The 18,501-nt window shown below is 33.6% G+C and overlaps 1 protein-coding gene across 7 annotated transcripts; it reads right to left on the minus strand.

Annotated features, from left to right (window-relative positions):
* Positions 1–436: 436 nt before the first annotated feature.
* Positions 437–17,407, minus strand: LOC107413043 (uncharacterized). 7 transcript variants are annotated; one of them, XM_025072262.3, is made up of 16 exons: positions 17,056–17,407; positions 15,702–16,206; positions 14,960–15,197; positions 12,756–13,030; positions 11,196–11,360; positions 10,264–11,049; positions 9,976–10,070; positions 8,121–8,183; positions 7,944–8,032; positions 7,735–7,800; positions 5,652–6,266; positions 4,738–4,812; positions 4,486–4,556; positions 4,319–4,376; positions 2,803–3,055; positions 437–1,339 (listed from the first exon to the last, which is right to left on the minus strand). In XM_025072262.3, the coding sequence occupies exons 2-16, from the start codon at positions 16,124–16,126 to the stop codon at positions 636–638; spliced, it is 3,978 nt and encodes a 1,325-aa protein (XP_024928030.2). In that variant the 5' UTR covers positions 16,127–16,206; positions 17,056–17,407; the 3' UTR covers positions 437–635. The 7 variants fall into 7 exon arrangements, with proteins under 7 accessions (XP_024928030.2, XP_015876381.2, XP_024928028.2 ...); XM_016020895.4 differs by having other exon boundaries at positions 15,702–16,252; XM_025072260.3 differs by having other exon boundaries at positions 15,702–16,451.
* Positions 17,408–18,501: the final 1,094 nt, after the last annotated feature.

An 18,501-nucleotide genomic window follows, 5' to 3' on the forward strand; every position in this document is an offset into this window, starting at 1 on the left:
TCAATTAGACTGACCCTTCAAAATAATACAGAATGATGAAGCAAACTGTCAGGCCAGTGAAAAATAATAAGATAAAAAAATAACATTACCGATTGCACTTGAGCATTTATTAACAAGAATAATTTCTAAAACCAATAATCATCATATTTACTAAAGAATGTAATCTAATCTGAAGCTTTATTGCAATTTAATAACACTCAACAGATAGCTCACATAAAACAAACCCAGTGCATACATACTTGTGGGTGCACGTCCATAAAAAACTGAGATCTCAAATTACATAAGAAATGAAGATGAACTGGTGCACACGAGAATACAGGGTGAATTCAGATTCATTTGTTTTAAACAAGAAGAAACAGCCAAAAGGAAAACAAAAACAAAGACGATAAAAGATAGGCCAAAAAGAACTATAATTGATTATGAAGCAAAATTGATCTGTAGCAAAATTGATCTGATCACATGAACAATTGGATTTCGTTAACTCGTTCGGATAAGTATACAAAAAGAATGGCCATAATTACAATGTGCCTGACTGCCAGAGCCATAACTTATACCAGCAGGTTGTCCTCTGACAGCAGCACTGTGATTTTTATCTCAATGGTCAAATAATAAAGGAAATATACAGTATACGGTCTTTATAGATGCATATTCAATTCTGACAGGTCATCCATAGGTATGTCAAGGCCAACTAAATCATGCTCTTGTAAGCCATCCTCATCAATGTTCAACCAAGTACCTAGATCTGAATTCCCACCAAACTCATTGACTACACCTAGTTCTATGGAGTCTAATTCATTGAACTGCAAGTTTGTAAAATCCATTTGCTCCTTGTTCTCTGTAGATGGATCTTCAAGAACACTACTATGAGCGATCAAGCCAGCTTCTCTTTTTGTGTTGCTATCATTGTTAACAACTTCACTAAAAGCAGTAGCTAAAGGATAAGTGTTGGTAACAGATCCATTTGCTGACGTTGATAGCTGAGCTGTCTTCTGCTTCGGCTTTGTTTTCATTTTACGCTCACCCTTCTGGTTACCCAACTGTAGACGACCAGTTTTAGAAACAGAGTTTCTGGCTAATGTATCTTTGTCCCGTTCTCTCTCACTTCTCTTGCCCTTTGCACTGCCCAATAGACCATTACCAAGATTAGATGAAGCTTTCAAGGATGGGCTGCCACCAACATCATCAAGAAGCACTTCCTTTTTCTTCCCTCTATTCAATATTGGACCAGTTTTAGCAAAATCCTGCTCAGAGGGATTGGAAAAACTTCCAAATACACCAGAGGTAATCCTGCCAATTTTTTCATTATTGTCATGCTGCTCAGCCCAACCAGATAAGGATCCTGTGAGAACAGAAAATACAGTTATGATAAACAAATAAAGCAGATAACAACTTGCACAAGCAAGAAATTTCATACAATGGATGTTAACAATAGAAGTAGCCATCATGTGAAATTAATATATAGGAATACAAGTCATCATGTTAAATAATTGTTCCTACAACATCCCCGCTACAGTCTGATGATCATGATTCTTCTCCTCGACAGTTTATTTTCCAATCTTCAGGCTATTACTCTTAGTCTTTCCCTTAGTCAACATGTTGATGATAAACCTCTCATTACTGATGATATTAGTATTTCTCAACCAACCCTTCTCCCAATAACTCCGTTCAACCATTTCCTTGTTATCCACACCTTCCTTTCACATAAAACTCTTGCCAAAACTCCTTTAGGACAGCGTAGCAATGTTTCATCTTCATCACTGGACTCACATATTCCTAAACTTGTCACATCTTTTACTCAAAAAAGTCACAGATCTATCCCGAGATAAAATATAAAACTATTTCAAGTAACGTTAAATTTAAAGTTGCAAACAATGCTTGTAGTAGAAATCAAGTTCTCAATGAACGTGATACTTTTGTCAATTCCATGCCCAACACTTCCCTTATATATATTTCCCCAAAAGAAGAAATATACCCAAGGCATTGGCCCTTTTCAATACCACTTATGTTGAGCTCTAGTTCCTATTACCAGAGTTGTCTACTAATAGAACTATGAATTCAATTAAAATTTGTTAAACATATCCGTAAGAAGGAACAAATTGAGCCTCGTTTCAGGTGTGATGCAGGAATATTTCCTTCTTTTATAGATTACTGTCAAGCTTCAATATACAAGATTGAAGATGTTTTTCAAAGTTCAGGTGATTGAGTTACCACAAAAATTTCAGTTATACCACAAGGTTTTACTCAACAGAGTAGTAGTGTTTCAAGCTGGGGAGAATTGAGCAGAAAACTTTTTAGGATTTTATTTAATTATTATGTTTTAAAATTGGAGTTTTATTAGTTAAGAAGCTTTGTTAGTTTTTTTTTTTTTTTTTAATTGAATTATTAGATGATTTGATATGATTTGTTTTCCTTACTATATTAGGTTTATATACCATAGATAGGTCAATTGTAACCCTATAAACATACGACACTTGATTCGTGAATAATACAGAATATTCCCACCTCTTGTTTTCTGTGGTTCTCACCCCATTTACACTTTTTTTTCTCTCTCCTCTCTTCTCACTCTCATTTTCTTTCTCAGATCTTGCATTGATATTGCTCTGTCCACTCTCCCTCATAAACATAAATGGAAAGAGAGAGATACACACACACATAAACAAATATACATATTTGCCTCTGACCAAACACCAACCATCACAGCCAATAAGTTGACAAAAGTAAACGATTATTGGAAGCCAAAAATGCTAATAACTATGATCCACTTTTCAAAAGCATAAAAAGTTTCTTGAAACGATGGAAAACCTGACAAAATGGGCTCCAGTTTAGGATTCTGAGATTCGGTTGGCAAATTTGCTGTTGCCATGCTTGTCAACTCTGCATCCTTGTCACGAGGTACACCATAAATGATCTCTTGAAGTGCAGGCTCACTAAAGCAACTTTTGCCAGTATCTTCAAATTTTCGACATCTAGCAAGAGTCCTCTTCATAAATGCCACCGCAACTTGTTTAGGAACCTTAGCAATCCCACTTTTTGAAGCAATACTTCCACGAGTGGCCTGCAAAAAGTACCGATGAAGCATAATATACATCCACAATAATGGATCTTAGTTATTTCATTCATACAAAAGAAATATAACTTCAGTAACAATTTTCTATTTTCATATTCTATATCCTTCATAATAGAGAAAATATTAATGCTATCGTGGAGTTGCATTCTACCAATCATTAGAACGTGAGGACACAAAGTATGCAATAAAATCCCCAGCACCCCAAAAACAAGTATTTTTATTTGAAAAATGCTATCACGTTTAAACAAATACTTTAAACTAACAGTTGCATATTTATAAACTATTGAATCATACAATTAAAAATGATCTTAGCAATTATGATTAAGGAAGATAGGAAAGAGGGCTAATTTGAATTCTAAACTACACCAAGTGACTCGAAAACAAACTTCCAGCCAAATTCCTTAGGAGAATGGGTAGTTATGAATTCATAAATGAACGAGAAAAAAAGCAACAGCCAAAACTGGTACCCCTAAAAAAATCAGTGGGATGTCTAATTGTGACTTTTTACAGGAAGATGGATATATAATATCCATGTGCTCCCTCACTACCCAATTTCAAAATCTTTTCAAATTGTGAATTTCCACTCTCTATGGAATTCAATGCAAAACTAGAGAAGGGCTGAGAGTAAGTATTTATTTTTCTTCGTACAAATATCTACATATTTGCGCAGGCCAAACCTGATGATTGTCTCTTTTCCAATTCAAGCATTAAATTTAGAAGATAAGATCCACAAAATTTCCTTCAAGGATTGGGCCAAAGCTGTCACTTCTCAAGAACAATATCAAGGGAGTTGACACTATCACTTGCCACTTTGGATTTAAACCTAGATGCTGCCGCTTACAATTATGACAGCCATTTATAGATCTCTCAGAAACTATTTGATGCCCATATCTAGTGGCATTCTTACCTAAAATTGTAGTAAAATATACCCAAAGATTCTACTGACTTCAACCAAATCTTGCAACTACAGAAAAATATGTGCATATCTTATCAAAGATAGCATATATGTGCACATCTGTGCGTGTGTGTATAAATGTGAGTGAATGTGAGCTAGCTAATGTGTAGGTCATATCCTTGTTTCCATTGTCGTCAACATTGTGGCCACAATTTTCTACTTCATAACTATATCAGAGACTTGGATTGAAGAATTTTATATATGTTACGTAACCAACAATAAATAATGTATTATCATAACAACACAACAACCAATCCCAACATAGAGCTCCAGTCTAAACAAATAAGAAGACATACCAGCAACTTTTTGTAAGCCAATTCAACAAGTCTATCCATGGCAACCTGCTCAAGGCCCCTGAAAATTAATTCAACAAATTGTTAGCAAACTGATTTTGATGGTAAATATTCCGTCACTAGGCTAAAAACCTAATACTAAACCACAGATAAATCACATAATATCCAACCGTTTTTCCATTTCGTTGCTCTCTTCAACGGCTTCAATGATTTTCTTCAACTGCATATTTGTTTTACCAACCTAAAAACATCAGATGACAACTTATTTAATAAAATATTGAAAAGTACAAATAAATGAAATAATTGCTGAACAAACTTGGAAGAATAGATATGCAATGCAAGTAAGTAATCAAGGATAATGAACCTCAAAATATAGATTTCAAGTCACATATGTTTGAAAAATTAGTCAAGTGAAAGAAAACCTGTTGGTGAAGTCCCTTTTCAAGTTTAAGAATATCAAAATTAATTGCTTCATCCTCTCCATCTGCCAGACCAGGCTGTGACAAAGCAACCATAACATTTTCTCAATTAGATGGAAATTTGTTACAAGAAGGAAGAAGGAAAGAAAGAAAGAAAGTGAAAATAAGAATAAAAAAGAGAATTCAACCACAAAGAAAGCAACATTTTTCATATTTACACAGTCCACATTTCTGCAATGAAAGTCATGCAAAACTACATCAAAGAAAGTGATTTTGCAAATAAAATAGGTTCTTTCATTTGGTCTTTTGGGGGAAAAAAAAAAAAATAGGGACCAAATATTTAGAAAATAATGACTATTGTTCAAGAAGAGTGAAGAATCTATTGACCATTCATTCCTTCACTGTGATGCGTTATTCAACTACGGAACTGATGGGTGGAGGACACAGACTTTCTTATGTGTTTTCACAATCTGAATATCCAGCATTGATTATTATGAAGAGAAAAGTCATTCAGAGGTGTTGAATGATGGCTCTATTCCAAATAATCTCGATGCAAGAAAATGGAAGGATATTTGGAGACAGCTTATAAGATGTATTGACACGACGAGATGGAACAGAAGCAAGTTTTGGCTTTCTATGGGCTTCAACTGTTATGGAGTTAGGAGATACCTCATTTTAGCATTGCAATTGAAAAAAAAAAAAAAAAAAAAAAAAAAAAAAAGAAAAAAAAAGTGTGTAATTGAGTTTCATTTTTGTATTCTCTCGTACGGAATGGAAATGCATGCTGGATGAATAGAATAGAGTTTTTCGTCTTCCTTTTTTTATGTTTTCTAATTTATTATACTTATAAAACTTATGTTTCCTGTCAAAAACAAATTATCTTTCCCTTCATAATCATTTCTTATGCGTGAGCTTACCACTGTCTCTGGATATAAGCCAATACTTTGCAGCTCCAGCAAGACTCTCTCATTCAAAGACATTTTCTCATAAGAAATACCAGAATCATTTGTAAATATGGGCAATGGCCCATCGGCACCATTTTTGGAGGACTCACTCAACACACCATTATCCAAATGCACAACTCCCTGATCTTCCTTCAACAAATCATGATCAAACAATGGATTGTGGACGCTCCGGCCCTTGCCAAAGCTACCATTTCCATAGCAAGAAACATTGTTAACAGCATGTTGCTTCAAAATCAGAGGATCTGAATTGGACTCATGTTCAAGCTCGGTGAAGACCATATTCCTTGGCTCAAAATCAACAGCCATAAATGTAGCATCAGAAGGATAATCTTCACTATATCTGTATGATGTTCTCCGTCCATTGTTACCTTCAAATTCTTCAGTTTCATCGTCTATAATCAGAGCTGACAATACTCTTTGGCACAAATCAGGAGCTTTCTTACTTCTATCCAACTCTAACCTCCCACATAGAGTATCTGAGCCAAAAACTTGGTCTTCCAAGATATCGGTTTTACCTCCAGAAACATAAGCTTGAGAGGCAAAGTTCTGTTCATGCACAAAATCTCCCTGAGGAAACAAGAAATATAAACCCAAAATGAATAACCACAAGCTTATAAAATGCCATATGAAGAAAACTCGGTAAGTTTCGTAATATGTCTTCCACTTTTTGGCTTTCTTTATATTATCAGAAACTTAAGCCACCAAAGAATAAGATGTCAACAAGATGAGTAAATCAGGTATAACAAGAACAAGATATAAATAAGAACAACAGAAAAGAGCGAGTAGGAAACAGATTAAGAGAGCTGTTTTGAGTGGTGAAAATAAAACTACATTGTCAGTAGCCATACAAGTGAGTTAAAGGAAGTCAAATCACTGAATCAATTACATAAGCAGAAAAAATTATGGTCTCGATCAGGCATAATGCTCCCTTTGATCATAAGGCATGGTTTCTCACCATCCAATGATGATCAACAGAAAATATTGAAATAACCTTTTTGGACAGAATTTTAATAAATGATTAATATCAAAATAAAAAATAAAAATAAAAAAATCCAAGAACAACAACATCAACACCAGATTATAATATAGAATATGAGAAATCCTAAAAACAGTATAAGAAATAAACAAAATATATTAGAGCACATCCTTACAACTCAAGAAAATCAGAGATATTGAAATATCCTTAAAACTCTTTCAAAGCTCAAAACACCCACAAATACCCGTGTCCTGAGACTTTTCTTCAAAAAGCTTCCATTTAATGCCAAACATATTGTCGAAAAAAAGCCAGCACTGCAAAACTCCAAAGAGCATGCCTACTTTTGTCACCCAAAAAACCTTTAAAATTAATTATCAATAGAGATGAACAAGATTGGCGAAATACACAAATACACCAAGCTTGCTCCACTAATTACAACCATAACTTAGCAGCAACATCATAATGAAGGAAAATGAGTGATTACTGAACTCTGTTTTCTATACAAACATATAGTTGACTACGTTGGTAGATTAACTTTCCAAATTATACAAGGTTCAAAAGCCAAGACATTAGAGACATGAAGCAAGATGATGAAATAGGATTTACGAGAAATTTTTTTTAGGAATCTAGTTCAACATTCCCCTATCATTCACATCTAAAATAATTCTCACCCTATCAAGAAGACTAACGATGAACATAGATAAATAAAAGCTTTCGTCTCAATCTTACTAAAGAAATCAAGTTTCCAAGCTATTGTAGATTTGGTCCATCCAAAGAAGTCACCCAACCAATAGATAAATTTTTTGCACTTAAAAATAAAAGACAAGGAAACATTAAGACAAAGATCAGTATTCCCTTAACACATGTTTAAAGCAAGATCAGCGTTCCCTTAACAAAAAGAATACATCATCAACTGAGCACACGATGACAAAATTCAATCAAACAATATGCAAAGCTTGACCAAAATCATACAAAATTATGGTAAATTAAATGGAAAGATGGAAGAATTAGACATCAAATGTTAGAATCAAACTAAGAAAGGCTCTGTTTTGACATTACCAAAGCACCATTTCCATTGCCAAATGTCTGAGAGAAGCTTTCATGATTCTCCTCCTTAGATTTTAGCTGATCCAAATACAAAGAAATACAGAAAACTTAAGTAACACAGCATGCAAATAATTCCTTGAGTAAGAAACCATTTATAAATTATTTGTTAATTCTTTTTCTAATTATATGTATAGAATCTAATCACAGATTTCAGTTATCACCTGCTCCTTCAAGTAAGCTGTGTCTTCTAAGCTGACAGGAGCAAATAGTGGTTGCATTTTCTTCCAGAAGTTGCCAGAACAAGCAAGATCTACAATGAACAATAATTTAATGCAACTATGTATATGAACAGTATATAAATTCCTTGTCGCAAAACAACATTGGTTTTAGGAACATACGACTCGCATTACAAGCAAAATTTGCAGCTGCCAATACTTCTTCACGGTCATCATCTGATTCACCTGAAAATATCATATGCAACAGTATATCATAGTAAAACAATTTTCAGCAACAGTTGGACAAGTCATTGAATGCTGTACCTAGATTCTGAATTTTGATGGGAAGAAGAATTACATGGAACAGAATTTTTCATAGGAAGAACAATCACATGAAAAATTCATGTATATTGTTCTAAATCAAGAATGAGGCTTACATAACAAGACAAGGATTTCAACTGTACTTCACCCATATATTTAGAACTTACTTTTACATTAATAAATAAAAAGAATGATGACGGTCTGTCTCATTTCCAAGAACATGTATCAAAGGAACATCGTTGATTTTCACTCAGTGAACATAAACAAAACATTAGTAGTGAAACAAACTTTGTAATGCCTAGTTAGACTAAGCCATGAGATCTTGGAAGGCCAAATATATTTATATATATATATATATAAATAAAAAAACTAAAGTACTAATTTCTTATATTTTTCAATTTTTTTGTGAAGTCCATAATTTTTGGAAGTTGAGTCCTCTTTGTGGACAAGTAACTCGACATAGTATTGTAAAGACTAGTTGTCTATAGGTCCGGAGTTCAAATCTTGCCACCCCTTATTTCAATTAATTCACTGTGTTGCATATGTACGGCTCTCTTGTTGTCCCAAAATGATAGAGAAATACTCAATTTCTTAGAATTTTAAGTTCTTTCACAATTTAAATGATAGAGAAGTTCTTCATGTGTTCTTCATGAGTCATCTTGAAGTGGCAAGTACTATAGGAGAGTGTGGAAATAAGATTCATAACAAGAATTTTCTAGCAAATATTTCTTAGATTTTCTTATTAATGAAATTTCTCTACAAGTTTCTGAACCTTCTTATGTAATTCGGAAAGCATGTGCACCAAGGTTAATCTTGTGCTTGGCAAGCTAAGTCCATGTGATTTCTTACAAAAAGGAAGACTACTTCCTTGTTTGTCTCCATCTTGATGTACAATGTGTGGTAAAAACAGCAAATCCATTGACCATTCATTCCTTCATTTTCAAGAGCCTGTTAAATTATGGTCTTGGTTGGAGGAGGAACCAGGCTTTGTTAGGGTAACCAGAGGCTTGTCCACATTTACTGATTAGCATATTTAATTGCTTTGGGAGTAATAAAAGTAGAGAAGCTTTTGGATTTGTGCAAAGACAACTTTGTTTTGGTAAATATGGTTGAAAGAAATGCTAGAACTTTTCAAGATATAAGTCAAGATGTGAGAGTTTTATGGGATTTTATCAAGTTTCTTTACAGGCATTTTCTTCAAAGGAGTTTTAGAGACATGCCAATTTCTTTAATCTTATTGAATTGGAAGGATATAACTGGTTAAACATTTTAGTCCCTTTGAGGATTTCTCATCCTTTTTAATTTTAACTAAAGTTTCCTATTTAAAAAAGTTTCCCTATATTAGACAGCCAGACACCTGAGAGGGAGTTTTAAGTGTCCGTTGTGTTTGACCTGATACAGAGTTGGGTACATCCAAAATTCCTAACAGCTTAAACTTTTGGAGTTGATGATTTAGTTGACACTAGAAGCTCAAAAGTATACGCAACAAAGCTTTAAAAAAAAATAAATATATATATATATATATGATTATGTCACATATCCAGCAAACATTTGACAACAGACTTCTAATTCCAATTTGCTTTATTTTCTCATCTTTCTTGCAAAATAATCAAGTGATACGAAACTTGAAAGTTTGAAAACACAGTAAAATGTTTACAAGCTAATTTTCCTACTTGAAATGCACCAATCCAATCAATTACTTGTATTAGGATTGTACCTGCAAAATCGGGGGAACTGATAGCTGATATATGCCCAAGCCGAGAAATGGCTTTCCGATCTGATACTCTCTTTAGAGGCGGTCGCCCTGACTTGCTGAAACAAATACATAATATATACATTTATATGTAAATAATAAATCTAGGTTAGAAGTTTTAAGAGATAAAGATAAAAAAAAAAATGAAGGTACAGCTCTTTTAAGCTGTAAGTGAAATCCAGGAAGTTTTTAATTATAACAATAATAGAAACGGTAAGAACAATAATACTAATAATAAACATGTTAACAAACCTGCCACTCTTTTCAGAAACCAGCCTTGTACTTTTAGGTGGCTTTGCTGAGGCCACATTCTCCAATTTTTCCCTCATTGGTGAAATGCTAACCCTAGAAAATGATGAGCCTCTTCCAGTCCTTCCCTGCCTCCGAACACCATCTCCAGTTTCTTCTTTAATAATAATTTTACTCTTCTTTGTAACCAATATGGAAGGACCAGTACTTTGGATGGCACTAGCACCTTTCTCATCTACTTCACCACTTCCTGAACCTTTCTCCTTCGATCTATTTTCACGATTTTCACCAGCACCAGATTCTTCACTTTCAGATAATCTTGCAGGGGATGAAATATTCTCAAGTTTCACTCTCAGCTGTTGGGAACCATTAACTGCACTTCTGGCAAGAGGAGACCCATTTGTTCCAAATGAATTTAATCTAGCACCAAAATCAGAAGGCGAACGACCTTCTGGAGACATCTGCACTTCATCATGGTTTGATACAGGAGGCACTAAATTTGCTCTTCTGTTGCGTGAGATTTTTTGTGGCCTCTGACCAACCCATTGAGTCATGGGGGGAGAGGATGCTCCTGTGGGCACAGGTCGTTTGCGATTGTTGGCCCCGCTTATTGAATGAATTTTGCTTACACTTGCAGGTTGTTCCCAGCCCTCAAGAGTCGTAGATGTGCGAGGAAAATTGGGAGACGAGTTGCCTGCCATTACAGGGCCACTTCGAGGTGCCCTTGAACCCTTACCTTTTATCAATGGATTAGGGCTAAGTACTTGACCATCCTCACGAATATTTAACCTAACCACATTAGCAAATAAACTATATGTTGGCAACGTGTTATACATAATTATAATTTTACCAAAACAGTAAAAGAAAATGCGGCTAAAACAAGACTTCTATTAACAAGGTACAACCAAAAGCAAGATGGAAGAGTAAATACATACTTATTGTTACCCTTAAGTCTCTCTTTACTTGATCCAGCCATCATATCCCTTGAAAGAGAGACCTTGTCCGTATCATTCTTAGGAATTGCCCGGCCATTTGAACTAGCAGGCAGGGAATTACCATCAAACTTGTTTATACCAGTAGTACCACTTGACAATCCTGATCTGCAAGGAATATTGAACTCTAACATAATTTAGTTTGATTATGATATCATGAAGAAACCAAGTTTACTAATGGTCAATTCTAGATGAATAATAACACAGAAAAATTAAATTAAATTAAAAATGTGGGATATGCAGAAGAATAATGATGATGATGATTATCATATCTACAACACATGTCCAGAGCAAACCCAAAAAACCCAACACTCACAAGAATTGAAAATTGAGAACTGTCCAAACTTCTCATTCATATTTCCAATATAGAAGAGAATATGATGAACCTAATACACCACAATTGGTAGAAACCTCAAACCCCCTCCTTAATTAGAAAGAAACACATAAGGATTCACTACCAAGTTCACATGCGCATTTTTAAATCTCAAGAAAAACTAAAAATTTCTTATATGATCTCAAACACACAATCATACAAAGTGATTGAACCACAACAAATTATGTACTCAATAGAAACACACTTATATCAAGTCAAACAACTCTTCCTGTACAACACACTTATATCAAGTCAAACAACTCTTCCTGTACAGATGGGAGCAGACTGAACTCTGGTTCCAAAAATGTCTGCATCAAGCAAAAAACTTAACTTGATTTGGAACCTAATGCCCAATGAGTAAATCATGTCAATCTAAGAATCAAGCAAGGGGAAAATATCATTAAAAAATTCGAAAAAAGGGTAAATTGTACCTTCTACTTTTTCACAATCTGAGATTTCAATCACATAAGCTACAAGTAATTAAGGTTTTAAGGATTTCTCATCCCCTTCTCTACCCTTTGTATTGATTTCCTTTGAATAAAAGGTTGCTTCTTATAAAAATTCACATAAGCAACAATAAAAGAAGTTACTGCATTAGAGAAAGATTTTGCTCCCTAAACTTTAGCTGAAGGTGAAAACCTCTGTTACCCATTCCAGAAAAGTATAATTTCTTAAAAGATAACTTTTCTCAAATTGCTCCAAAAATTAATGAAAATGTGCATAAGACCTCTTAAGAAAACTCATCATATTAAGAATAACAGTACCTGGTAATTAATTTACTTCCTCTTGTATTCAGTCTAGCCTAAATGAACTATATGCAATAGACACATGAATGAAAAATGAACGCAAAGAAAGAAGCTAAAAGACTTATCACTAACAATAAGGTGAAAATAATATAGTAGCCAAAGTTGAAATAGCCCAGTGGATGTTGATCTTTCTTCCTTTTCCCCAACAATAAGTCTGGCACCAGCACCTTATCCACAAATACCCCTTCTAAATTTTGTACAAATGTCTTGAATCCCATTTGCAATTGTGTGTAAGACTACTATTACAAGTTAAATAGAATCTAGGGGGCAAAAAGAAAATGGAAAATAAACAAAGAAAAGAAATGTTAACATAAATGAAATTACCTAAAATTTTGGGCATCACAAGATTGCGAGCCAATGTCATTGGTATGCTTCTGATACATAGCACGTTTTGACTCTCCATCATCCATAGGTCTGCTAAGAACAGTACCAACAGATCGTTTCCTTTTCATTTTTCTGTCCCAACTTTCCCCTCCAGCAGGCAGCCTCCGAATCTTTTCTTCAACAAGATCAGAACCTTCACCACTATCTCTGAGCATATCTCTATCCTTTCCTACAGCTATAGGCTGCCTTGCAAGTGTATTAATTCGGCTTTCAGCCTAAAAGTATATAAAATAAGGAAATCAGAAAAGTAATGGATTAATCTCCAAGAGAATTCATGATGGTTAAGGAACACAATTGAAGATGTCTTATGAAACTAATTCCATGTTCTTTGTTACAAAATATATAATTTAAAGAAGTAAATACATAATTTTATGGTGAACTTCTGTTGCTTGATATAAATGGTTAGACCCAGTTTTTGATAACTTAATCTTTTGAGGTTAATGATAACCTAGAAGTAGAATCAAAGTCTATTTGTCCATCCAGTCTTATGTTCTGATCCTAGTAATGCCTTTTCTGTTTTGGTAGTTTATTAATCTTTGAGTCGAAGGCCTATGTTTGTCACTTATTGGACAGACTTATAGACAAGAGACTGTTAGGTGACTGATGGGGAGTTAAAACTTCATTGTAAGCTCTAAGTGTGAAAATTTTACTTCATAGTTTGCTCTCACAGAGAACTCGGAAAGCTTTATGCTAATGAGGGTTTTTCAACAAGGAAAAGTCTGTGCATATTTCGTGTCATTTAGTTTCTACACTGTTGCTTCACAGTCTTTTTCTCTCATGTTTCAAGTCCAATGTTATGTGTTCACCTTTTGCCCTTGACATGATATCCATTTCTGTATTCTCTCTTGTGTTCTTAAAGAATACATATTTCTCCTCATTTTACATTCCTTCATAGAGTTACTCCTTTTAGTACAAAAGAAAAGCAATACCAGGTAGACTCATTCCAATGAAGGATCACTTCCAGACATTCAATAAGACGGATTAAAAAGCAAGTCTATTAAGTATGCCCATATTTATTGCATAAACTGTAAAATGTATATAAATATATATATATATATATATATATATATATTTTTAAAAAATTAAAAAAATATTTAAAAAAAAAAAGACTCGGGAAAAAGACTGAAAATAAAAATTTTGGGGAAATTACACATGGTGCTTGGAGGCTAGTTTCGAATTCAGCAGTCAGGAAATTGAGTTTTTCTTCTATAAACGAATTTTTTAAAATGATAGAATGCTTGCTGATTAATATTTATCACCACAACATTACACTCAAAAGATTTCAGCCAGTTCAAATACTGTTAGTAACATACAATATAAAAATCTTCAATACCTTATAATATTCATATTAATAATTCTTAAAGTATTTTATGTATATAGGCAAACTTACAATAATAAACATTATTTTGTTTCCTATTGATACAACTTGGTTGCAACAAACATCATATGAATGTTGCATAATTGTTATAGATAGATGATGTGCCTAAAGCATGCCGAATTAAATATTTTTTTCAACCAATAAAAGGGGTTAACTGGGAAAAATCTAAAAACCACAAATAAGTTGAGAAACCTACTACCTTTTTCTCAACCTCATCTTCTTTCTGTAAATTTTTCTCTTTTTCTCTCAAGATATATAATATATTATTTACAGCTTAAAAAAAAATTTAAAAATTTAAAAATAAAAATAAAAATTAAAAATTAAAAAAAAAAAAAAAAAACTATTTTAAAAATTACATATCTTATGTTTATCACATATTTGAGTTTAAAACTAACTCATTCCCAAATTCAATGAATCAAATTAAAATTCTACTCAAATCACAAACTAAGGCATCCTTATTTTTCAACTGAAATTACATTAACACTAAACGCATCAAAAGGACTAATACGTAATTAAGCCAAAAAAATAGGTTAGAAGGAGATACATGTAACCTGGAATGTAGATAAAACACATAAACAAATATGGTGTCTATGCACTTCAATCTACCTGAACGTAAAGCCATGAACCATTCTTATAGAGGTATCATCATGAACTATTCTTAATATAGGATTATAACAGGCATATAACAGCACTAAATGCAAGATCAAAGATAATTTTTCCAAAGGACTGGAATATAGATACAATTAATGAACAGTCATGTACTAACCCTTTCTGCAACTGATGACCTAGCTCGCTTACTGAGAACATTCTTACTCCGGTCCTCCACTCTCTGATTTGCATGGTCCACAGGGTTTCGTGGAACCTGAGATCCCATCTTCAACAAATTCAACCCACTTGATCTCTCATTTGAAATCATCTCACTCCAGTGTTGCTTCTTTGAGTTCAAAGCTTCAATGTACTTGTTCAATTTGTGTATAGATTCATCAAACCTTTTTGTTCTTATCCTGACCAAATATTATTGCATATTAGTAAAGAGATACCTTTTTCCATGATAATAAACAAAAATGCCATTCTCAGTCATCCAGTAGAGTAAAGATAACACTAAAAAATGCCTTGACACCAATACACATAAGTACATATATCCAAGAAAACAATTGGATACTGATTAATCTTATTATTGCATATATCCAAATATCATAGCATATTAGTAAAGATACCTTTTTCCATGATAATAAACCAAAATTGCCATTCTAAGTCATCCAGTACAATAAGACAACACTAAAAAATGCCTTGAGAACAACAAACATAAGTAGATATATCCAGGAAAACAATTGGATACTGATTAATCTTCAACGAAAACTAACATTCTACTTATCTTTCAAAAAAGATATGTATTTTTTTTTTTTTTTTTTTTGACAAATAAACCTATGACATTTTACAAAGAGAATCTAGAGACAAGATTTGGACTGTTCAAAGACCTGATAGCATTTGGTAATTTTCAATTTTACCTGGCCTTGTTACAGGCATCTTGCACACTTGCTTTAAACCGTCTTAGCTCCTCTGTAGCCACTTGAGGAGCAGGCTTTGAATGAGCAGCTCCAAATGAATTGTCTTCTGCTGTGCTCCCAAAAGATATTATTCCCAAAGCCCTCCTTAACTCTCCTAACCGAGTGTATTTATGATTTTCTATTGTAATAGGATCTAATGACAAACAATGAGAAAGCGAAGGCATATCCGCCATTAATGTAGCACCTCCCCGGGGTGTACTAGCACCAGAACTAAACATCCTACTCTCACCACCTTCACGGAAACTTCCCGACCTATCCAAACTTGCATTGGCATAATTTCCTCTATGCCCACTAGGATAGCTCCCCGCAAAAGCCAAATCTTCTGAACTAGCTGAACTCGACTCGAATCTCAAATTTGCTGCCATTACTCAATGCAAGACTAACCAACTCATGCCTACTAAGTTTCTTCTCAACAACTTGTTATTTATGTCCTACTAAAATCAACCTAAATCAGAGACATAATACAACCATAAATAAGCTCGGCATCCTATCTGCAATAACCCGAACTAGAATTACTTACAAACTTAGAAGTTTATTAAAACTTTCCTCTAGATACAAACAATAAAAATTCCATGCCAGGGTTAAACTTAGTGCAGAACTAAGATAACTCGTTTACCCCAAACAAATAACACTCTGTCTGATAGCCAGGAAAACAAAGACATAAACTTTAAACTGTATGCCACTAAGTAGCTTCAGTTTCACAAAAAACAAACAAACATAACGAACAAACAAACAAAAAAAAAAAAAAAAAAACTGGATTAGAATACAAGCCAAAATACAGTTGACCAAAAAGTTTCTGTATTCTAGCATTCCAAAAATAGTAAGCCTTTCGAAATCAAATTGTTTCATTATCCTACATTCCCCAGCAAACGAAAAGAGAGCTCAACAACAGAAGCAATTTGACAACTTAAAAAAATAAATACATAAATAAAGGACCCCAATAGGAAATCAACCGCTTTAACTCACAAAACCCAGAATTGAATCAATTCAAAAAATAAAAACCCCAAAAAAAAAAAATTCAGCTGAAGAATCAAAAGACGAAAATTGACAACTCAAAACCCCAATTCAACCCAGCAAAAACTAGGGTTTTCCGAAATTTCCACGGGTAATTGAACCAATACCCAATGAAACATACAAAATTCGAACAGTGAAAATCCAATTGCAATCGAAATCCAAGCAAAAACCTACCGGCATTGAGCGATCGAGCAAGAGATCGCAACGTAGAGAGAGAAAGACAGAGGGGTTTTAGATATATATATATATAGAGAGAGAGAGAGAGAGAGAGAGAGAGTACCGAGTAAGAAGGATTTGTGGCAGGAGGTGTCGTCGTGGAGATTCTGTGTGCTCGAGAGAGAAAGAGAGAGAGAGAGAGAGAGACCTCTGGGGGCCCCGCAGAAATTTAGGGCCGCGGGGAGGCTGGAGTGAGGTGGGTTTGTGTACTTCCCGACGCCAGTGGCTCTAAAATCAGGGCCCTTTATCAGGTTTTTCTAAGGTGTCCAGTCTCTGATTTATGGGTCCCTCATATTTATGGTCTAATGGTGGAATATACTCACTCCCCTCTTCTTCTTTTTCCTTTTTTTATTATACATTTTTTGGGTATGATTGAAGATTGATGTCTTTTATTTGGGTTTTCTTATCACTCTTTTTTTTTTTTTTTTTTTTCCTCTTTTCTTCTTTTTGCACTTTTTTTTCTGGTAAGGTTGTTAGATAAAGATTTTTGGAAGTTGGATTTTGCTTTGGATAATTTGATAGGATGGTTTATGGAATGTTTTTTTTTTTTTTTTAATAAAGATCATAAAGCGTTGGATTTTATAGTAGAGTGGAATTTTGGGTTGACTTTGGATTTTTTGTAATTTTATGATGGGGTCTATTTTTGGTTGGTGAATATACAATGAAATTTGATTGGACCAAGTATTTTGCATAAATCAAATTTTAATTTGTATGTTATAACATAAGAGTAAATTCAAATATATTGGTATAGTCCCTATCTTTTTAGCTATAGTAATTTTTTTTTTTCAATGATGTCATACAAATAATTATGAATATATAAACATTGACTCCAACCGTTATGCTGTGCTTGAGGGGTCAAAATGTAAGGAAAACAATTTAAAAAATACAAAAATGATAAAATAATTTTTTTTTTATAATAAAGAAGGGCAAATAAAATTTTCTTAATTCAATTTAATCAAAAATCAATTTCAGAGATTGCCGATACACAGAAATCATACTATGGATAATAATTTATTATCATAATGAAGATTAAAAAAAAAAAACTTTGAAAATAATAAAATAGCTAGTAAAAATAAATTATAAAAAAAAATAAAACATAAATTTATTAATCAAAATTTTATCTTATTTAACAAAATGTTCCAAAATTTATGTAGCCAATATCCATGCATATCATCAAATTTTCCTTGGATATCTTTTTTATTCAGGGTTTTTACAAAAAGGGTTGGTGAATTTAAAAACTCTCTTTCTAGTGCTTCCAATGTTTCTTCCTTTGGTTTAAGAGGTGATTCCCTTTGATGCTGCCTTCCTCAAGAAGTTTATTAAAATTAATTCTAATGTTGTTGTGCCGGTGGTAAGAGATCATAATGGAACTGTCCTGGAGACTTGCATACTTCGTTGCTCCATCGATATTCTAGAGGTTATGGAAATCCATGCCGTCATCCATCAAGCTGTTTTGCTGGCCACGGAGGAGGGCTAATCAGGCTGGTCAAAGATTCGCTGTGAAAGTGAT

Source organism: Ziziphus jujuba, chromosome 8 (genome assembly GCF_031755915.1).
Source record: "Ziziphus jujuba cultivar Dongzao chromosome 8, ASM3175591v1".
In the NCBI taxonomy this organism is placed as follows: domain Eukaryota; kingdom Viridiplantae; phylum Streptophyta; class Magnoliopsida; order Rosales; family Rhamnaceae; genus Ziziphus; species Ziziphus jujuba.